The sequence below is a fragment of the Rhinolophus sinicus genome, linkage group LG02, assembly GCF_036562045.2.
Source record: "Rhinolophus sinicus isolate RSC01 linkage group LG02, ASM3656204v1, whole genome shotgun sequence".
NCBI classification, from domain to species: Eukaryota; Metazoa; Chordata; class Mammalia; order Chiroptera; family Rhinolophidae; genus Rhinolophus; species Rhinolophus sinicus.
In genome coordinates this window covers 98,321,898-98,345,835 of record NC_133752.1, presented here as the reverse complement: position 1 = coordinate 98,345,835, position 23,938 = coordinate 98,321,898, and the positions used below count along the sequence as shown (strand labels likewise).

Sequence of the window (23,938 nt, the reverse complement as noted above, 5' to 3'; positions counted from 1 at the left end):
ATAATTTGATGTTTAAACCTGCCATCCTGATTATGCCAGGGCTCTACAAATTTAACAGACATACTGAGACAGTCTGTCATGCAGCTTCAACTAAAATGAAGGTTCATGATTTTCTATTACTGCAGGAAAACCCGCTTGCAGTAAACATTTGTTGATCTAATGACCTGAGCATGAACGAAAGATGTAAAATTCTTAAAGGGTCAAATTCTACTTATTGGTAGGTTACCCATCAGCAAATTTCTAAAGATTCTCTGAGTGCCAGTGATTGACTGATGGCTGAAAGGAAACAGGTAGGTGTTCTTCAAGCTAGTAGATACCGCCAGTGATACTCCCTTTCACTTCTCGAGCCCAGAGGTACAGATAGTTCAAAGTCAGGCTAAGACTGTTGAAAAGGAAAGAGATGAAGGAAGTATCACCTCTCAAACTCCACCTCTTCTAGAGATTTCTTTAGTTTTTGAGATGTGAATTGATACATTACACTTATCCATGCAGTGGTTTTGAACCAAGAGTTGTGTCTGAATTTATTAGATCCAGGACTTATTAGATTTACTAAATCAAAATCTTCAGGAAAGAGCCTAGGCTTATAAATTTTTTAAAGTTCCTCAGGTGATTGTGATTCGCCAACACAATTCTAGCTGAGAACTAGTGCAGCAGACAATCACTTCAGTCTGTTTTCTCACATACGTGGCCAATTCCCTGTCATTTGAGGATTCCTCAAAAGTGGAAGAGATATGTCACTTATCAAAACTGCAGTTAATTTCCTGGGTAGGAGTGGAAACAGGACTAATGAACTTAAAATGCAACTTGATTTCATTATGGGTAAACTCCTTCCTTTCCGTCAAGACATTCTAGATTTCACAGGAGAGTTTAGACTTTTATCTAAGTGGCTGTTCCTGCCAAAACAGGATAATATTTCGGTTAATTATTTGTCCTTCTCTCCTGTTTCTCACTTAATCGCCACCTGTTCACTGCCAATCTGGTGGCTTCAGAGCCCTCCTAGAACTGATCTCCAGGCAAGTTTCCAACTCACTAACTCTCCCTCCCAAACTAAGGATTATTATCCCTGAAAACTGGAGAGCACCACACCTAACCATATAAACTGAAGGAAAAGCAAAAATAAAAACCTCTTCTTATTATTTCCCCTCAGGGGCCAAATTCCCAAATACGCCTTCATAGTTCAGAGAGCTCTTTCCTTTTCCCTTTCTTTTTTCCCTCTTATGCTTTGGCCAATAAGAGCTAAATCACTTTTATATAAATCACCTTTTTATAATATAGGAACTTGTTAATAGCAGGAAGATTTCTATGATACTGTAAAAAGCTTTTGTTTTGTTTGAGTTTTAAGATCAAGCCTATTTCCAAGGCAAATTTGGTTTTCTGTGTTACTTTCCATGAATTGGGGAAAAACTCAGACGGGAAAAAAATATTTGAAAAAGAAAGTTTTGCCTTTGACAAACTGTGTTTTCACAAATATTTGCTGTAAATGTATAAAAGAGAGCTGTACCCTCTACTGCTTCTTCAGAAGTATCATTATATAAACAAAGGGAAATCTTCGACAATTAAGTTCAATATGTTTTCATTCAAGGAACTGCCTGACAAGCAAACATGTAAAACTGACCCTACCAGTGCCAACCGAGAGCATTCCTGCCGGGGTTGCAGTGACGAGAGGTGATGTACGTCCAGGAGCAAAAGCGCGTGAAAGCGGCCCCATCACCTCCTCCCTCTGTACACCTACAACCCGTCCAGGACCGGCATGAGGCTGAGCTGGAGCCCCACTCCGAGGTGGAGACCCTGAGAGGGGCCGTGGCTGGCAGAGGGGTTCTGAGCACAGGCAGCTGTCCTTGCTGGATGCCCAGACGTGACTGACCCTCCTGCCCAGTCTGCAGAACCCCGGGTTCCTGGGGTGCCCAGGGCCTGTGGCCTGCTGCTTCCCCTCCCCACCTGCACACCGCCAGCTCCCCCTGCCGGGTACCAGGTCTCCATTCCTCCTCCCACCCATCCCCAGCAGCGCCCATGTCCTAAGGCCCTGCCCTCACAGAAGCCACCCCCTCATCACTTCCCTCCCCCCAGACCTTCAGCGCTTGGTGGGCTCTGAGCCTGGCACCCACTCCCACGCAGAACAGCAAGTGCTTCCTTCTGGGGTGGAATGGGAGCTGGGAGGCAGAGCTGGGCCCTTTCCGTGGACACCCCATTTCCCAGCCTTCCTGACTTGGCTTTGGAGTTGTTTCCGTGGTGACGAGGCCTGGTGTACAGTATGCAATACATACCTACTAGAAATACAATGCTTGGGGCTAAAGAGACGTGTATTGCAAATATTGTGTAAATAATCCATTGATCTACACCTTGTTCCTTGCTTCCATATCTGCCTGGTGTTGCAGCAGCTTTACGGCTATCGCGATGTTCCAACCCAGGGCTGAGTAGTGGAGAGCGGTGTTGCCATGGATGTCCATTATATTTGGATCAGCACCGCATTCCAGCAGGAGACTCACACACTCCTCTTCTTGACACTGTATGGCCTGTGGATTATGCCCAGAAATAGATGGTAAATTCTGGGAATTCAAAGTAGACATTCCACAACTTTCCCCAATCAGGTCTAGTTAATCGAGATACATTCATTTTTATTCTAAATAATGAAATCCATCTGGTGTTGACATAGCTGGCTACCACGTACCTTCATCAGAGCTGTCCTGTTCTCGTTGTCACGGAGGTTCAGCTCACATTTCCTGTCTGTTAACAGAGTCACCACTCCCAGGTGACCACCAGCACAGGCCAGATGCAGAGCGGTCCTATGAGGGTGACAAGGCTTTTAAGGACATTACAGGGCACTGTGTCAAACATGCAATTCCTCACATTAACTGTGAACGTGAAATGCTATTCCTAGGCCTTCTAAGCCAATATGGAGTTTGCTTCTGGGCAAAGCACAATATTTACTAGCTCTTGTCACTCACCACATGAATGAAAGAGCAGCCTATGTGAGTAAAAGAGGACATGACCCGGGGATTCAGCTCAACATAGGTTTGATCCCACTTCAACTCTGTCACTTGTTAGCTATCCCTTCGTCTTTGTGGGCCTCGATTTCCTCATCAACAAAATGGGCATAAAAACAGTAGTTACCTCACAGGACACAGGAGTTTGCTTAAATGAGATCTACGCAAAGAATTTGCTACACTTCCTACCACAAAACACAGCTGAATAATTGTTAGATAATATTATTGTAATTCTTACTATCACTACTACTTCACAAAGATAACATTAAGTAAAATGATATCACTCTACCTACTTTGCAGATATATTTTAAGAATTAGAAAGGACACTGTAGTTCAATATTTCTAAGATGCTTATTTTCTCACATGTTAACATCTCTGACATTGGAATTCAATTTATAATTCAAAATGTCTTATCACTATGATCGGCAGCATTTTTAAACCTTTATCACTGGATCATAAAGTAGTGGGCACCCTGCCCTCCGTGGTGCCTTACAAGTGCGACAATGGTATTTGCATCAGACCAACTGCAGGTCTAGGCACATGGTTGGCATGTAAATAAATTTTAGTTCTTAAAAGCATTATGCGGAAGAGGACTAACATAACAAAACAAAACAAGAAAATAATTTTTTTTAAAAGTAAGTCTTACTTTGATTTTCAAGAAACTTTAAGTGAAAGAAAATTCAGCATTCAAATGAATAGGGATGGTTCATTTTATTCATTGTTTAGATTTAGCATTATATGAAAATCGGGTATTTCCAATGATCAGTATTAGTATTTAACACTAATATACACTTTCAAAAGGGCAGGTAGAGGTTATCTTCTACAATTTCCTACCTTCAGAAATACTTTTGTTTGAAAGAAGAAAAATCTTCAATTGACATAAGGTCCTAATACTTCAATTTTAAATTTCTCATTTACTTATAATGGGCAACATGAAGGTTTAAGGATGAAAAGGTCCTGAGTAGACTATGTTTGCTACATAATAGGTATTCAGATTATATTTGATGAATAAATGGATTGAATAACTATAGTTGGAGACTTCAGTAATTTTCACGGAAACTTTTATAAAGTAAAGCAATATTTCTGCGATAGTAATAATCACTTATATTGCTATTTTTATTTTTTCATTTTCATTAAGACACAACTGAAATGATTATAATCTTTTACATATTTTATGTAATAAAGCTATATATAATAAAAAACGTGTATAACTATATACTCGTATATACATAAACTCTACAGACACAGATAAAAAGATTCCCTGTACTTCTGAGAAGGCTAAATGTTGTCAGAAGATACCAACCCTCAAAAAATGTTTTAAATAAATGAAAGTGAGAAATTATTTTTATCTGCAAGATTCATATTCCTGCTCTTCCCCAGGAATATTTCATTAATAATAAACTTTTGCTAGCATGTCTATACAACTTCACTTCTATACAAATAGAAATCAGATTTTTAAACAAGGAAAAGAAAATTTCACTTATAATAGAAATGATCAGATATCAATTTTATCCCATTTTGCACATGTTTTTGGCTAGAAGATCATAGTCTATTTGTGTGTGTGTACAAACTGATTTTTTTCTCCCTTTTCAATCTACCAAAGTACATCTTCGCATGTCAACATACATCTATTATCCATACCACCTTCAGTGGTCCATATTATTTATTCTATCCTATTAATGCACTGCAATTTATTTATAAAATCTATTCATTCTGCTTAATACATTGCTATTTTAAGCAGTGCTGAGAAAAACAAATTGTAATTTATCTATTATTTTGTAAAGATATTTTAGTATAAATTGAATTGATGGGTAAAGGGAATATATATTTTTTAAATGTGGTCCTTATCACCAAATTGCCTGTCTGAAAAGTCAGAAGCTATTTGAACTTGAAACAGCAATGTAAGTGCCATGGCTCCTCACCTTCACACACTTTGTGGATGGAAAAGGGAATTTCATTTCTCTTTTAACTTAAATCCCTTTTCTCACCAGGGACACTAAATAATTTTCCTATGTCTGTTGGTCACTTGTAGATCTATTGAAAGGACTTTGTCCAGTTTCAAATTAGAGTTGTTTTCTTGATGATTCCAAAAACTTCTCAGTAAAAGGAAAATATACTGTTTCTCTCATATGCATACATGTTGTAAATATTTTGGAAGTACATTTTCTTTTACTTTGTTAATATTATTTTCTGATATACAGAGGGTTATAGTTTTTTTATATTGCTCAGTCTCCAAAATTCTTGCTTTTGAAATCTTTGTCAACATAAAAAATATACAAATAGACATTTGTGTTTTCTTCTGATACTTTTCTCATTTTGTATATTTAAAAATGTTTAATCTATACTCCATCTGGAACTTAAATTTGTGATTTAAAAATCTAGCTAATTTTCTCCAAATACTTAACAGGTATGTCTCCACCATTTATGAGTAATTCACCTTTTCTACTAACATAAAATGTCACCAATATCAAATTCTAAACTTTTACACATGTTTGGGTCTTTGAGCATTTTCTATTCTGTTCGAATCATTTAACTTTCTTCTCAGTTATTAGCAAACAATTCGTGGAAATTTATAGCACATGTTAATATCTAGAATGGCAAACCTTTGTCTACTATACAAAAATTCCCTTTACTTCATCACAATAAAGGATGGCATATGTAACTCAAAAATTTTTAAACCATATTTTTGTTTGATTTATGTAAAAATGATAAATAGAGAAAGAGCACACATTTTGAGAAAAATGAGTCTTCCTATTTAAGACCACAGCCATCTTCCCACTTCAAGGTTCCCTTCTAAGGTACCTCAATGAAGACCATATACTTAGGTGTACACTGATATAAAACGGATACTGGATTATATCCGAGGAATTTTTAGCCCACCAGTTGCTCTATTATGGGAACTATTTTTCTCGTTATGCACTTTTCTATAGTATATAACATTACGGTATAAAATTGTGAATATCAAAAATAAAATGCTGTATATACTTATTTTCATTTTTATTATTGATATTCAGTTAAATCGCTTTAAAATTGCCACTAAAGTGCTCTGGCAAATTCATCATGGGGAATGATGAATGGGTCCTTAAGTTTTCATTTCTGCGGCTCACGAAGTCGGCCTGGGCCCTGGACCCCAGGTAGGGTCCCCTCAACAAAGGGAAGAGCCCAGCATCCTCGGTGACAGGAGGGCTGGGCTCCACCTGGATACGCCCGGGCAGGTGAGCCCTTCTCCCAGTTGCCCCCAGCCTCTTCCCAGCCCCGGCAACCAGCCTCGAAGTCCCTATTACCTGTTCATCCTGTCTCTGTCATTCAAGCCATTTATCCGGAGCAATAGAAGCTGCTGCACTTTCGCTACGTCGCCCAAGCTGGCAGCTTTGTGGATCTTACCCAGATCTTTGTCTCGGATGTGGTACCCAGGCCCCAAGGGGACTGTATTACCAGTCTCAGCCATCATGCCAACGCCTTTGCTCCGCGGACTAGTTAACGAGCCCAAGGGCGACTTGCCCTTCCGATTCCCAAAGCCAAAAATCTTCTTCATCGCAGAGCCCACCGGCTTCAGAGACGCTTCAGCACCCGCTCAGATTCTCACCTCCTCTTGAGCCCACCACGCGCGCTCTAGGTAAACAAACCGCCTCCCGCCACAACATCCCAACAGGGCAGCGCCAGAGTTCGGAATCTTTCAATCCAAAATAATTGTAACCAAGGAATGCCACTAAACACAAGTGCGCCTGCGTGCCTCAGAGGCTTATGTCTCTGCGCAAGCGCACAGAGGCACTCAACCAAAGTCAAGAGTACCCAGAGCGCATGTGCGGGCCCAGGAGGCTCAAATCTCAGCGGTTGCTTGCGGGCAGTGCTGGGTTCCTTTCTAAAGTTGGTGGCTTTTGGCCCAGTGTTTCCAGACTTTTGCGAAACTTAGATTCGCCCAGTGGAGAAGTGGTCTTTGCCTCCGCCTTGGGCTAGAGTGGTGTGGAACTTAAGGGTGCTGAAGGACTCATTCCCCCAGAAAACTCCCCTAAAAAAAAAAAAAATCTCTGACTCTCCTTGTCCCCAGTTTAGGCCTTTTCCACAACCTTCTGGGCCCCAGCCAGTCTGGAGACTGGCTAAAGCGAATGCAACAACAGAAACATGTTAATACACATGCACACTTATGAGAAACCAATGAACATTCTTCAAATAAAGTGAAAATGTATTTCTGTATGCCTTTTAACCCTCTCCTTTGGCCCAGCCTTATGTTTACATTTTCTTTACTGTTGTTTTCCCCAATTAAATCCTTAATCAATCCAAGATTTGTTTTGGAACATGGTGTAACATTTAAGAACTTCTTTAAAAATGTCTATTCACACGTCGCAAACCATCTTTTCTCACCTAGTTTAAAATGCCACTTTATTGTGCATTAAATTCTCAGGTATGTTTTTTCTCCTTCTGGGTTTGTCGGTCTGTTCCACTGAATGATCTGCTTCTTGCATCAATACTCCACTATTTTAACTTCTTTATAAAATATATTTTAATATTTGTTACAGTTCCAAAGTTCCCCCTCCTTACCCAGGCAATGTTTACCTAGAAGTTATTTGAGATGAATTTTTCATCAGTATTCCAAATTATAAAAAAAAATCTTAGTGAGATTTTTATTTTAATTCTGTCAAAAACTAATTTTAACTGAGAATCAATCTCTTGTGTCAGTATGTCCAGCTACAAGGTATGTCTCTTAATTTCAGTCTGTTTTATGTACCTCATTAGCTTTTGGTAGTTTTTTCCTTATGTAAATCCTGCCCACTTCTTGATATATTTATTATATATGTCTGATTTTTATTTTTTATTGTGATGGTATATGTTTTCCATTATAATTCGTAAGTGATGATTATTTTGATATCTGTGTATTTGAAAACCAGAGTGAAGAATTTTTAAAGCTATAATTTTGTAACAGAAGGAGTTAACAGTTTCTGGAAGGTTCTTAGGGAAGGCACAAACTGGAGGGTAAAGATTTCACCAGAAAGATGGAATATTGAAGTATGCTATGATGCAGAGGGGGAAAAAATCAAGTAAAATGCAAGCAAGAGAGGCTGTTTTTATTGAACGGTAAAATAATTGCTTAAAAAAAAAAATTTAACATAATATAGTTATTTTTCCTCAAATCACATTAGCCAAATTTTTCAGTAATTAGCTATCTGAAACAACATCTAACTTTTTTGTTTCCTTTTAATATTCTCTGTTCCTTTGCTTTCGCTACCCAAATCCACTCCCCACTCTTATACCCAGTCATCTTACTCATCTTGTGTAATCTTGTCATCTTCATTGTTATGAAGCCTCTTGTGCTCCACACTTGTCCCATATTCCTTAAGATCTTACAAACTTAAAATCTAAATACTCATTTCCTTCCTCTTGCTTCCATATTTCTCTATCAGCAACTCCTGTATTTCCATCTTTATTCCGTTTCTTAGGAAAACAAAATATGTTGCCTCCATACTCCATAGAAACTAATATAAACAGGTGAGTGTATAAAGAAGCTCCTTTTATTTTTTTTATTTTTTGTTTTTTTGTTTTAATTTTACTGGGGAATATTTGGGAACAGTGTGCTTCTCCAGGGCAAATCAACTCCAAGTCATTGTCCTTCCATCTAGTTGTGGAGGGCGCAGCTCAGCTCCAAGTCCAGTCACCATTTTCAATCTTTAGTTGCACGGGGCGCAGCCCACCATCCCAGTGGGAATTGAACTGGCAACCTTGTTGTTGAGAGCTCGGGCTCTAACCAACTGAGCCATCCGGCTGCCCCTCCAGAAGCTCAGCGGCAGCTTGTTGTCTTCAATCTAGTTGTGGAGGGCACAGCTCACTGGCCCATGTGTGAATCAAACTGGCAACCCTGTTGTTCAGAGCTTGTGCTCTAACCAACTGAGCCATCTGGCTGCCCCAGCAGCTCCTTTTAATGTAGTACTTGATCCAGTCATTCCAATTACCTGGTATAATGGGTGAAGAGGACAGAAGCAAGAGGCGACTCACAACAACAGCTAATGCAAAACCAGCCAACCCAGACCTCACCAGGTTCCTATTGCATTTGCTAATCATTTCAAGAGCTGACCAAAATAAAAAGTAACAGAAACCACCATTGCACAAGATGAACCAGCCAAATTTGAATGTTTCGCAGCCATATATTACAGCAAGACAAATGCATAGATATGCATTTAGGTACTTATTCTTCAGAGGTCATTTAATGCCATTTTGTTCTTTGTCAGTTGAATAATTTGACAACAAACTGTTTAGAATTAGCAACTCAGAAGCCGAGTGTCTGGACCTTCAGCAGAAGTTGCTGCTGGAATGTACCTACATGGCTCTGGAGAGTGCTGGGGCTCCTGCTGAGGATTGGGCATCTTCAAAAACAAAACAACAACAAATTTTCTCAGGCCTATCCAGATTAGCTTGAACAAATGGTTTTAGGGGGTGTGAATAGTTTCAACTACAATCACCAAGCATTTGCCTCTCACAGTTGTCCAACTAGAAAATTATCTTTTGTTCTCTATTTGTCTCTTCAGTATTCCTCAGTGTGACCTAGGAGACCAGTAAAGGCTCTCTAGTGACATCTGAAGAGAAGAATCTGACATTTCGTGATGCAGCCTGTAATGAGAGTCAAAGACATTACCAGGCTATAGGGAGCTAGGAAACACACACCAGGACTCCAGGCCAGTTGTAGAGATTTGGTTGACCCTAGTGTTTTTGAATGGACCAGATATGCTCAAGGAGTATATATTAGGCCAACTCTGAGCTTCTATGTTCCTTGGCCAAATGCTATCTGAATCCCCAGAGTTTCTTACAAGAAGTTGGAACTTACAATTTCCCATTCCTGGACTTCCGTGAAAACTAATTTTGGACCCAGAGCAGATGCCCTGTAGAACTTTGTTGCTTAGAACCCTCATGCCTATCTAAGACTCAAATAATGCCCTGCTTCAGCTTTCCTGCACACTCATTTAATAGCTATGTTAATGGAATTAATAATGTGTTAGAGTAATCAACTGAAATATGGATGCTTTAACAAATCTCATAGGAAAAGTTTTTCCAATTCTAGTTCAAAGGCTGTCAATGTTTTCTGCTTGTAAGAGTTACCAAAAAGTCATCAAACAATTTTCCACAACTGGTTCATTTATTCTACAGGATGTGTCTTCCCAGGCATTCTGCTGTATCTACTAAGGAAAACTGAAATGATTATTTCAAAATAAAATAAAAACAGAGTCTCTCTTTTGTTCTTCTTGGAAATCCTCTCGCAACCAACTTCTCCAAATGCCTTTATATTTGTCTCTTTTTCCTCCATTTTTTCATACCTTTGTCTCTTTTAATCTCCTAGGAGAGTTATACAGATGTAACTAACATCTCAGGTTTTAGAACAACTGGTCCTTAACATGCCTCAAGACCTTGAAGAGCAGTAACATTTGAGGTGAGAGCCTAAAATTATTTGTGCCAAGCAGAAAGGAGGAAACATGAAAAATACACCTTTAAATTAACATATCCACTCATAGTTAACTGGCACACAATCCTACCTTGTGTTTTTTATCTTCTAAAAAAGAAATCAGATTTTCCTCTACAAGAAAACATCCCAGTCATTTAAAATATCTCTTTTACTGTTATACTCACTGGGATACTTTCAGAGATGAAAAAGTCACTTAATACTCATATTCTCCGTAGCATTGTTTAACCCTCTATGGAGAGTCTGATTCATCTATTCCATGCTCTGCCTGTTGGTGAGGGAATTAGGATAATTAATCTACTTAATACCTAGTATTCTTTCATTCACTGAAAATGTATTAGCTGACTACCTATAAAGCACTCCATTTAGCCCTAGAGATACAAAAGTGTTAAGATTGCTTCCTAGAACTCACCATCAGGTGGGAGAACAATAAATTAGAAAACAGTTTATTACAGAAGTACAAATCAAATGCTACAGAGAAACAGAGAAAGTAGGTGGATATACAAGCTAAATAGAAAAGGGCTGGAGAGAAAGACTAAGAAGTCACCAGCATACAGATGGTAGGAAAATATGGAGAGAAGCTGAAAGGACCAATGATACAATCTTAGAGTTTACCAACATAAAAGGGAGAGTGAAGAATAAAGACCCACATGATAGTTACTAAATTTTATATGATCATAGAATTGTTATAACAGAATAAAGGGGGAAATAAGATGTGTAACCAACTAAAGCAGTCATCAGAAAGTGTTCTCTTGTTTCTATTAATTTAGCAACAGTATAAATAGATAATGCTGCTAGATCCTGGATTTGCTCTTTTGGTATTAACTCTATTAGTTTTGATAATTATGTAAAAATAACATGACTACATGTCACTGTAATTTTAAGGAAAAAGAATACTAAGCCATAATATAGTATAATAAAAAATCATAAGATACCAAGACAATAGCTTTGTTTAAAAAGTTAATTTAAAAGTGAGATTCATACACATATCCCATACATGTCTGTGAAAAATTACACAAATATTTCAGATTTTGAAAAATCATATGGATTTATATCACCAAAAAAAGTGTTCAAACAAAAAATCTGTTAATATATGTAACCACTATTTTTGCGTCATTACATACATAATATGTAATGTATAATAAATATGTAGGACTATAGATTTGATTTTTGGATTGAGAAAATAACACCTAGTTGGCAGAGTAGGCAGGAGGAAGAGGAACTAGCCCCAGGAAAGGGCTTTTCTTTTCACAGGAAACAGGGCTCTTGACTTAATGTGGGAAAGAATTCAAGTGTGAGCCAGACAAAAGAAGCTTATTGTGAGATGATCCACTCTACTAAGCAGAGTAGAGGCTGCCCTTAGGCAAGAGACAGCCCCGATCCTTACAGCTGTGGTTTTTATTAGTAGGCTTTTTAATATGGGAATAAGAGGGAGGAATATTCTTACTAGTTCTCAGAAAGGGTGGGCTCTTCAGGAGATTTAAGATATACCCCTTTTTTTGTCCTTATATGGTCCTCTCCAGAGGTGTCATGGCCCTAGGGGGTGGGTCATTTAGAATGGAGATGTATAACAATGACCATATAATGTGGCTGGAAGTTACCTGGAGTGACTCTTGCCACCATCTTGGTCTTGGCTGGTTTGGCTGGTTTCCTTATCTCATCTTGATTTATTGGCCCTTTGTCTTTGACTGGTGGTTAATGGTTTTCTTGTATACTCTGCCCCCAATCCTATCTCACTTACATTAAGAAATATGCACATAACTAGCTGGATTGAAATAACTAGTATTTAAAATGAATATGAACAAATATAAAGAATATCTGAAAATATTTTATCAATTACCAAAGTAATCAATTTAATACATTTAAGTTCCAAGTGAAAGTTTTGCATTCTAGTCGCTTAGAAAAGTTTACAATTCCTCCCTAAGTCCATTCTTATTAAACTGTTTTGATTGGAGTGTGATTCAAAATAAGTCAGGGAGTTATCACTTTCAGCATGATGAGGAAAGGAGGTTGAAATCATCTCCATTTCAAAAAGAAACACAAAGTTGACCAAATTGTTTAAAAAACAAAACTTTTCGCACTCTAGAAATCAAGTGGGGACCTACAACAAACTAAGAAGTGTTTATTCATGAAAACCACTGAAGTTCAGATAAGAAAAGTGTGAGTCTATGCTGCTGTGCTCCCACATCCCACCCAGGGCTTGTTACCCCTGCCAGAGGGGACTCACTTCACTAGATGCACCCTAAATTAAAGTGGTGATATCAATAGTAAGCAAACAGAGTTCCCTAGCCTGAGGCTATAGCCTTGTTTGAAGCAAATAACAGAAAGAGTAACTAGGTATTTCACTGCAAGTTCTGGGAGATAAGACAGCTCAGTGGATTTCCCCAGATTTTCCAGAGGCATGCAAAACAGAAACTGAAGCAGGTTCAAGCTCCCCACACACCCATGGTTGCCAAAGCCTGTAAAAATACATAAAGGAGAAGCAAAAAACCATGCGAGAAAGCAGAAACCAGGGCAGACTTAAAATGAGCTGAACATTTAATGTACAGCCCACAAACAAATCCATTAGCAGAGTAGAGGGCCTGATTTATGGGGCTTGAACACAACCTGTGTTCAATCTTTGGCTAAATGTTAAGCTGTGTAGACATAGCAACAACCCTTAGGAAGCAAGATTTGAAATTTATAAAAATGAACAGAGACATCCGTGGCTGCACACTGTACTAGAGACAGACTTCATAAATTTATTGGAGGCAGGTTATTAAATAAAACAAGAACATTCTTTTGGGGAGAAAATCAGACTCTGTAATTGCTACATTACATGAAATTCAACAAGGTTACAAAAGCAAAGAAATAAAAAAGTTTGACACTTACTGAGGAAGAAAAGCATTACTAAATAGAAAAGGTGTATCTCCAAATGTTGGCTTTATCAGACTTAAAAGCAGCTATTATGAACATGTTCAAGAACCAATGGAAATCATGTTTAAAGAATTAATAAAAACTATGACAAAAATGATCCAATGCATGAAGAGAAACAAAGACAAAGTATAGGAAAGAACCACATAAAAAACTTGGAGCTGAAAAACACAATGATCTGAAATGAAAAATTCAGTTTATGTGAGATGGCAGAAGAAAGAAATCAGTGACCTTGAAGAATCAACAGAAATTATCCAATCTGAAGAGGTGAAGGAGAGAAGACAATAAAGAAAAGTAACACAGTCTTAGAGACCAGGTCAACATCAAGTGTGTTAACACGTGTGTAAGGACAATCCCAGAAGGAGATGAAAGAGAGGAAAGGACAGATAAAAGCATTTGAAGAAATAATTACCAAACCCCTCAAATTTGATGAAAAACATTTATCTAGAGATGCAATCTCAACAAATCCCAAGTAGAAAAAACACAAGGAGATCCACAACTAAATACATTACAGTCAAATGGTTAAAAGACAAGGATAACAAAAATATCTTGAAAACAACAAGAAATAAACAACAGATTGCTACAGGAGACCAACTTTTTGATTAACAGCTGACTTCTCAACAAAAATATGGGAAAGGGCTGGCCCGGTGGCTCAGGCGGTTAGAGCTCCATGCTCCTAACTCTGAAGGCTGCCGGTTCGATTCCCACATGGGCCAGTGGGCTCTCAACCACAAGGTTGCCAGTTCAATTCCTTAAGTCCCGCAAGGGATGGTGGGCTCTGCCCCCTGCAACTAAGATTGAACACGGCACCTTGAGCTGAGCTGCCGCTGAGCTCCCGGATGGCTCAGTTGGTTGGAGCGCATCCTCTCAACCACAAGGTTGCCAGTTCGATTCCTCGACTCCCGCAAGGGATGGTGGGCAGCGCCCCCTGCAACTAGAAAAAACGGCAACTGGACCTGGAGCTGAGCTGCGCCCTCCACAACTAAGATTGAAAGGACAACAACTTCACTTGGAAAAAACAGACCTGGAAGTACACACTGTTCCCCTTCCCCAATAAAATCTTTTAAAAAATAAAAAAATAAAAAATAATAATGGGAAGTCAGGGGTTGTGGGATAGCATATTCAAAAGTGATTAAAGAAAAAACTCTCAACCATGTATTTTATACCTAGCAAACCTATTCTTCAAAAAAACAAAGTCAACGACATTCCCACACAGACTGAGGACATAAGATTAATACAAAGTAGTAGTTTTGTCACTGTACTGATAGATTGTAATGTGTACAGATAAAACAAATGATAATATTAGCACAAGGAAGTGAAGAAAATAAGATACATTGGAACAAAGTTCCCACATTTTACCAGAATGAAATTTGTCTTATTTTGAAGTAGACTGTGTCAAATTAAGATGTATATTGTCATCCCTAAAGCAACCACTAAGATGTAACTCAAAAAAGAAAGAACAGAAGGATCTCTTTAGATACGAGAAAAACAAAACAAATAGCAAAATGGCAGATGTTAAAAACAACTATATCGGGGCCAGCCCGGTGGCTCAGGCGGTTGGAGCTCCATACTCCTAACTCCGAAGGCTGCCGGTTTGATTCCCACATGGGCCAGTGGGCTCTCAACCAACCACAAGTTTGCCGGTTCGACTCCTCGACTCCTGCAAGGGATGGCGGGCTGTGCCCCCTGCAACTAATATTGAACATGGCACCTTGAGCTGAGCTGCCACTGAGTTCCCGGATGACTCAGTTGGTTGGAGCGCGTACTCTCAACCACAAGGTTGCTGGTTCGACTACCGCAAGGGATGGTGGGCTGCACCCCTGCAACTAACAACGGCAACTGGAGCTGGAGCTGAGCTGCGCCCTCCACAGCTAAGATTGAAAGGACAACAACCTGACTTGAAAAAAATTCTGAAAGTACACACTGTTCCCCAATAAAGTCCTGTTCCCCTTCCCCAGTAAAATCTTTAAAAAAAAACAAAACAAACTATATCAATATTAAACATGAATGAACACCCAACTCAAATAACAGATTGCCAGACCAGATTTAAAAAAAAATAAAAAGCAACACCCAGCTAATAAAGGACTTGTATTCAGAATATATGATTTCTAACTATATAAGACAAACAACCCAAAGGGGAGAAGGTAATATATTTGAAAAAATATTTCTCCAAAGGTATACAAATGGCAAATAGCATAGAAGAGGGTGCTTAAAATCACTTGTACTAGGGAAATACAAATTAAATCCACAATGAGGTACTACTTCATATCCACGGAATGGCCTTATCAAAAAGACAGACTATAAGCAGAACTGTAGGTGTGGAGACACTGGAACCCTCAAAACATTGGTGGTTGGAAAATAATATTGTATAATTACTTTGAAAGCAGTTCCACAGATTCTTAAAAAGCAAACAGAAACGTACTACATGGCCCAATAAATTTCATTCCTTGAAATCTACCCAAGAGAAATGAAATACGAATTCATACAAAGACACGTACACACAGATTTCCAGTTAAGATGGTAGAGTAGGTAGATGTTGTATTCACTTCCTCTCAGGACCACATCAATTACAACTGAACCACAGAACCATTATTGAGAATCACCTGAAGTCTAGCTGAATCGAAGCCCTCCATCTAGGGACATACAAAAGAAGCCACCTCGAGACTGGTAGGAGGGGCAGAAATGTGAAACCCGTGTGTCACCATTAAAAATTGGAGGTGATATCTCAGCTACAGAGGCTCCCCTCTAGAGAAGCGAGTGGTCTCCACCCATCCCCAGCCCAGGGTTTCAGTTCTGAGGAGAGGTCTCCATAACTTCACCAGTGGAGAGTGTGGCTGAGTGAGTCAAAGAGGGGCTGCACTCCCAGGTGCTCCTCTTAAAGGGACTGCACATGAACTTACTGATGGATTCACCTGCTCTGAGCTCCAGCGCTGGGGCAGTAGCTCCAAAGATGCCAGGAACATATGAAAGGAACTGAATTGTCTAACTTCAGGGTAAGGGCTGGAGAGGCAGCTTTCTCCCAGAGGAGCTGGCAGAAGCCATTGTTTGTTGAGCCCTTCCCCTCCCTGTGTGCAGGTGCAGGCAGACGTCATATCTGTCTCCATCAATCTGGCTAACACTGTTCATTTGCCCCCGCCCTAGTGATTCCCTGAGACCATACCCTACCCAAAGTTCAGGCACACCCAAGCTGCTTACAGTGGCTTTTCCATATAAACAGCCTGCCTTCACTCATACTGGGGACTTTCCTAAAATCTCTCAAAGGATCACAAGACCCCAACAAGCAGCATCTGGATTTGGCGTGTCTCATACCTCTGGTACCTCTGACTGAGCAGCCCTAAACCCAGCACTAGCAACAGCAGACCTTGATTTGTGACCTGGCCCCTCAAAGCACCTCCAAGCACAGCATGGGCAACAGCCATCTCTGGATTGCTTTGTGGTTCATTCCATCCCAGGCAGGGCAGACTGCAGATGAACTTGGCCTGCAGTGGGTGCCCTGTCAGGAGGCCCTTGGGCTGGCAGTCTCAGTGGCCAGCTTTGAACTGGGCTGGAGCATCACCCAGCCACCTCAACAGATGATACAACCAAAGGGAAGATTGGGCAGGTACTAGAGTCCTGCTAGAGGGAGCCCTGCTCTGTAGGGTCAGCCCTTGCATACACAGCTCCTCCACTGTTGTGAGGCAGTCCTCACAACCAAACCTTAAGGTCAATCCCTCTTGTTGACGTGCAAATAGCAATCAAATCTCAACTACAACAGGAGGGCACACACAACCCACACAAGGGACACACTTGGAGAACCTGGCTCTGGTGACCAGGAAGACTGCACCACTGGGTCTCACAGGACACCTACTACATAAGGTTACTCTACTAAAACTGGGAGGCATGGCAATGCTACATAGAAACAAACACAGGGAAACAGCCAAAATTGGGAAACAAAGAAACATGTCCCAAATAAGAGAACAAAGCTCCAGATAAGGAACTAAACAAAATGGAGACAAGCAATCTACCAGATGCAGCATTCTAAATACTGGTTATAAGGATGCTCAATGATCTTAGAGAGAACTTCAACAAAGAGATAGGAAGCACAAAAGTGGAGATAGAAAACATAAAAAAGAACCAGTCAGAAATAAAGAATGCAATAACTGCAATGAATACATTAGAAGAAATCAACAGATTAGATGAAGCAGAGGATCAAATCAGCAATTTAGAAGATAAGGTAGCAAAAAAACAACAAATCACAACAGCAAAAAGAAAACAGAATCCAAAAAATTGAGGACAGTTTAAGGGTCCCCTGGGATATCAAGTGTACCAACATTCACATCATAGGAGTACCAAAAGGAAAAGAGAGAGCACAAGGAGTTCAAAACCTATTTGAAGAAATAATGACTGAAAACTTCCCTAACCTGGTGAAGGAAATAGACATACAAGCCCAGGAAGAGCAGAGTTCCAATCAAGATGAACCCCAAAAGGCCCATACCAAGACACATCAGAATTAAAATGCCAAAGGTTAAAGATAGACAGAATCCTAAAAACAGCAAGAGAAGAGCAGTTAGTTACCTAAAGGGAGCTCCCATAAGATTATCAGGTGATTTTTTAACAGAAACCATGCAGGCCAGAAGGGACTGGCAGAAAATATTCAAAGTGATGAAAAGCAAGGTCCTACAAACCAAGATTACTCTACCCAGCAAGGCTATCATTTCAAATCCAAGGACAGATAAAGAGCTTCCTAGACAAGAACAAGGAAAAGAGTTCGTCACCACCAAACCAGTATTACAAAAAATGTAAAAGGAACTTAAGACAAAAAAAACACAAAAAAATGAATAATATAATTACAACTACTACATATCTATCCACAATTACTTTCAATTTAAATGGATTAAAATACTGATCAAAAGATAGGTGGGCTGAATGGATAAGAAAACAAGACCCTTTATATGCTGCCTACAAGAGACTCACTTCAGATTGAAAGACACACAGAGACTGAACATAAAGGGAAGGGAAAATATTTCATGAAAATGGAAATGAGAAAAAAAAAAGCTGTGGTAACAATATCTATAGCTGACAAAATAAACTTTAAAACAAAAGCTATAACAAGTGACAAAGAAGGACCCAGTAATCCCACTTCTGGGTAATTTTCTGAAGAACCCAAAACACTACAAGAGGACGTGTATCAATATGCTCATTACAGCATTTGCAATGGCCAAGATGTGGAGGCAACCAGAGTGTCAGTCGATGGATGAATGGATAAAGAGGAGGAGGTACTTAAATACAATGGAATATTGCTTGGCCATGGAAGGGAATGGTTCTCGCCATTGGTGGTGGCATAAATGGACCTGGAGGTGTAGGGAAGATGTTGAGGAAAATTTGCTCTCATTGGCTGATGTGAGCTTTTGTCTATTAGTTTTTGTTTCTTTGTTTTCCCACACGAGAGACTGCATGTGGGGTTCCCTCCCATGAGACTGCACGTGAGGTATTGGTTAACTTAGGGTTAAGAAAATGTCTCCCTGGTCTTCTTCCCAGCAGAAGAGATATGGGAGGATGTTGCTTTTTGTCTCTTTTGCCCGCATCAGCAGGTGAGATGGAAAAGCAACTAAGTTATATAGGATGACGTAACAGGCATGTTGCCAGACTTTGGAAGGCCTTGGGATGATGGTCCCAGGTGAGAACAGTAGGTGCTCTTTGTCCAAATGGCCCTTCAGCCAGATAAGCAATATTCTTATCACAGTAACTGCCAGACCCTCCCTGAACCGGCCATTCCTGGGGGGGGGGGGGGGGGGGCAGAAACAAGGAGCTTGGCTCTAAGGTACATCTGAAAAAAATATGACAGACTTCAGTTGGCAGTGTAATTTTGTCATTTTGCATTGGTGATTCTTCATCATTCTGACATTTTGAAGATTCGTATACAACACGCAGCTTACACCTGGAGATGTCCTGACTTCCAGCCGCGGACCTGGTGAGGTCTGGCTGGTTCCCAACATTCTCCAGTGTTGTTCCCCACGCTTAGCCTTCTTGAGAACTTGTTAGCATTTTGGAAACTTGTATACAGCTTGCAGCATCAGAAGACACCCTAACTTCCAGCAACAAGAACAACAGCAACACCAGCAGCATTCTGGGCCAAGCAGCAGTGGGAGACACCTGAGTTTCTCTCAGCTGCAGACCGGGCAAGGTTTTGATTCCTGACCTTTCCACTGTTGTTTTTCCTACAGTTTGGTGAGCTTTTGGCATCTACTGTAATAGTCGCTATCCTATAGTTTATTACTGCTTTTGGATACTCCTTATTGATGTTATTTGTGCATTCAGCCAAGTGATTTTTGATCAATAGTAAACATATGTTAAGATCTCTTAAACTTACATGTATGTATACTCCCTTGACATGACATTGCTATCAATGTATATAGTTTAACCACCTTTACTTTGTCATTACCACATTCTTTTAAGTGCCTTTGTCTTTTGCTACCACATATTGCTAAATAAATTGATTAGATATTGCTAAATAAATTCATTAGTCCCACACTAGCGTCTCCCTCCCCTTCCTTTTCCCTGCTCGTCATTACAGAAGGGTATTGTGCGAGTGGAGTATGTCGGAGAGAGAAAAACAGATGCAATGTGATTTCACTTATAGGTGGAATCTAAATAAACAACATGGAAACACTCATAGATACAGAGAACATTTTGATGGTTGCCAGATGGGAGGGGGGTTGGGAATGGGTAAAAAAGGGAAAGAGACTAAATACAGATTGATTGTTACATAGTCTTGGGGATGCAGGGTATAGCATAAGAATAGAGTCAATAATATGGTAATAGCTATGTAGGGTATTGGACGGGTACTAGATTTATTGCGGTGATTGGAGGTGGGTTCGGGGACAGGGTAAAAAAAGCATTAAGAAATACAAATTGGTAGTTACAAAGTAGTCACGGGGATGTAAAGCATAGGAAATATAGTCAATAGTATGGTAATAACTATGTATAGTGCTAGGTGGGGACTAGTCAGGGGGATCACTTCTTAAATTATGTAAATGTCTAACCATTATGCTGTACACCTGAAATTAATATAATATTGAAGGTCGACTGCAACTGAAAAATTAAAAAAGGGGGAAAAAGGTGAAAGGGAATAAGAGGTTCAGATTTTCAGGTATAAGAAAAATAAGTCATGGGGATGTAATGTACAACATGGGGAATATAGTCAATAATATTGAGATAGTGCGGTACGGTGTCAGATGGTTGCTGGACTTATCAAGGTGATCACTTCTTTAGGTATATAAATGTTGAACAACTATTTAGTACACCTAAAACTAATATAATATTGTATGTTAGCTACAGTTTAACAAAAATCATTAGAAAAATAGCCCCCAAAAAAGACATGTACAGAGAGAGAGAGAGAAAAACACAGAGAGAAGAAAGGGAATAGGGAGGTAGCAATAAAAAAAAAAATGGAGCAATGAAAACAATTGGTGAATATGAGTCAAGGGTATATGGGAGTTCCTTCTATTAACCTGGTAGAACATTTCTGTTAACTTTGAAATTACATAAAAATTTAAAGGTTTAAGGAAAAGGGAAATATGTAGCAAGCTCCATTTCAACTTCAATGAAGACCATATACAGCTTAAAAGTTACTAGAAAACTGTAGGTAATTTTAATAAAATCACTTCAAGAATATAATTTGGTTGTAATAAACCAATACAATGTACTCTAAAATAATTTTTCTATTGAGTTAAATAAATCCATCTGAAAATCCTGTAACAACACATTCATATTCTCAAAATATGAAGGAAACCCAAACATTAACTTTCCATTTCTAACACAGGGTAATTCAAAAGTTCACTTTGAAGGGTGCTGAATTTTTGGTTTCATTTTACTTTCAATACCAAGCATAATTATGTAGGTATTCAGAATTGGAGATGTTACTTTTTTTTTTAAACAAGCAGTGGATTAAATAAGGAAAAGGAGTACACACCCAAAATAATGGAAGTGGGCAGGCCAGGGTGAGAGTAATTGCACCAAAGAACAAAATTTAGGATTTTATTCAAATGAAGGGCTGAGTCACAGGCTTTCCCGGGTGGGGCCTGCTGTCCTCAATGGCCACTCCTTTCCATCAGGAGGTGGGATTCCCTTGTTCCTACTTGGCCCTTGTCAGAACTGTCTGGAGATAAAGGGGGTAGAGAGGTTTTCCCCTGCAATGCTAATAGTGTTATAATCCATTACAATTAGCTGTAGCTGCACCTTAAGAATGATCTCATCTCCTCCTTCCTTCGTCTCCCGCACTTCCTCCTTCCCTTCCTCCCCCTTCTCCCTGTTCTTTCTGCCTACAGTAACATTCCCCACCCAAGAAATCTGGGCCCTTGCAATCTTACAAGGGATTTGGGTCGAAGGTCCATCCTGTGAAACTGCTTCCTGCTGGACAGGGACGTAGTCCCTGCCTATGGGCACCAGTTTCTTGCTATCCTATTACAGTGGGGAGAGGGCTATGGAGGATTTAGGGAGTGGTGGAAGGGGCAGCTGTGAGTGAAAAGACCCGGCCACTTGGTTGAGCAGATGTGACACGGTCTGTCATCCTCAGCAGGGATGGGATGGGATCCTTGGCGGATGGCCATCTGGAGATGAAACTACTGTATCCTAGAAGATACAAATTTGACAAAATAGAAAGACAAGAGCCAAAGATTAGCAGTCCAAGAATTAACAATAAAGTGATTTTCCCATTTTCCCTGGAGGCGCCTGGGGAAGAGCCAAAAGGACAAAAATCATGGTGATAACTGGCCATGGTATGAAAGAAAGCGTTCAATGGGGATCCCAGGTGGGGCACAAGAGGAAAACCAGAGCTAAAATAAGGCTTAAGAGAAAGGCAATTAGCAAACCTGAGTCTGGGGTTAGTCATCAGTACTTATCAATCTTGGGAGATTGACTTGCTTGTCTGTTTGAAGAGGAGCTTAAGTTCTGCTGAAATGTTACTTGTTTAACAAAATATTGCTATTCTGAAATAAATTTCATTAGTTAGAATGATAGCAATGTTTAAAAAATTTTTTAAAAAATCCAGACCAGCATTTTGTCTCCGGCAAGCAGGGCACACACACCTGGAGAGCACGCGGCTGCTCCTGGTTTCAGACAAGCAGAATATGAATATGGTCAAGAGCCCGATTTGCACTCCTTCCAGGGGTCGCCACGAGCATGGACTCCTAAACCTTTTTGCCTCCATGGAGGGCATCAGCCACCTGCATATTCTGGTGGCAAAGGACATGAGATGCCCCTGTACCACCAGTACTGGCCCAACCATGTCACGCTGGTGCTTCCCACTGTTCAATAACACAGGCGTGGGTGCTGCCAGGTCTCTCATTAAGGAGCTGTCATATCACAGCCAGCTCTGGACAGGAACCGCCTGGAAGAGCTGGGAGTTAAACGCCTGAGTGTCTGGCCATTCATCGTTGTGATGAACAACTCGTGTGTCGTGTGGAACATCCACAGTGCTCAGGAACAGACCAGCCAGCCAAGAGGCAGGAGTTTCCAGTAAGAATGTGTCCTTCAAGAGTCTTACAGCATATTGAAACAACATCAGACATTGGCGGCTGGATGGCTCAGTTGGTTAGAGCGTGAGTTCTCAACAAGGGTGCAGGTTCAATTCCTGCATGGGATGGTGGGCTGCGCCCCTGCAACCAAAGATTGAAAACGGTGACTGGACTTGGAGCTGAGCTGCACCCTCCACAACTATATTGAAGGACAATGACTTGGAGCTAATAGGTCCTGGAGAAACACACTGTCCCCCAATAAAAAAATTGAAAAACCAAACTGTCCACTACGCAATCCTGGGCATACAGAAATGGAGCAGCAAGCAGACGTCCCAGAGCCTGCAGGCCCCATTCTCCAGGTGCCACGTGCATGACTTCATTCTCCTTAACACAGACTTAACCCAGAAGGTACTGGAGACTTCCTCAGCTATTTCAGTGAAGGCGCTTTCACCTGAGAACAGTAGTGGCTTGCATCTATCTGCTCATCTGCCGCTTCAATAAGTTCAAACTTCGGTCTCATGAAGTAACATGTTCACGATCAAGGGCACAGGGACTTTTTATCATTAGACCACTGATCGTGGTGTCAGAGCTTCAGCATGCCGGGCTCCTGACAGTGAACACACACTCCTGCAGCCCCTGTGTAGTTTCTCCAGGAGTTCCCTCAGCGCGCCTCATACGCTCTTCCCCAAAGCCACCCGTAACTTCAACAAGAGCCTTATCTTGACCTTTAACTGTGACCTGAACATTGGACCGGAGGTGGCCATGTGCTACGTCAGCTCCAGACGCCATTCCAGCAATGTCAACTGTGAAGGGCTGTTTTTCAGTAGACTCCTCTCGTACCTCTGTGACTCTTCTGTAGGTGATCTTAAGAAATTTAAGTTTCTAAAAGGTGCTACCCTGTGTGTCACCTGCCAAGAGAGAAGCTCCTTATGCCAAACAACTGTTTGCTTAGAACTAGAGGACAAGTGGCAGTTCCATCTCTGGGATGAGTTTCAAACTGCTAACAGTAGTGATGACAAACCCTTTACTTTCTTACTGGACGTCATGTATGAACTTTTGAAGAGACCAAAAATAGTAAAGGGGTGCCTGGGTGGGATGGGGCA

General features: G+C 40.3%; 1 protein-coding gene across 6 annotated transcripts in view; it reads right to left on the bottom strand.

Annotated features, from left to right (window-relative positions):
* The window catches only part of ANKRD26 (ankyrin repeat domain containing 26), an 89,980-nt gene extending 83,242 nt beyond the window's left edge, over positions 1 to 6,738 (bottom strand). For 4 of the 6 annotated variants that reach the window (XR_012493778.1, XM_074324968.1, XM_074324969.1 and 1 more), the window contains exons 1-3: positions 6,269 to 6,717; positions 2,669 to 2,783; positions 2,340 to 2,513 (exon numbers count right to left, since the gene is read on the bottom strand). Coding sequence is in view for 5 of the 6 variants with exons in the window: in XM_074324968.1 (XP_074181069.1) it covers positions 2,340 to 2,513; positions 2,669 to 2,783; positions 6,269 to 6,519 (540 nt within the window). In the remaining variant the exon portion in view is untranslated. Of the gene's footprint in view, positions 1 to 2,339; positions 2,514 to 2,668; positions 2,784 to 6,268 lie in introns of all 6 variants that reach the window. The other 2 variants (XM_074324971.1, XM_074324970.1) reach the window with 2 other exon arrangements.
* Between the last annotated feature and the right edge of the window lie 17,200 nt (positions 6,739 to 23,938).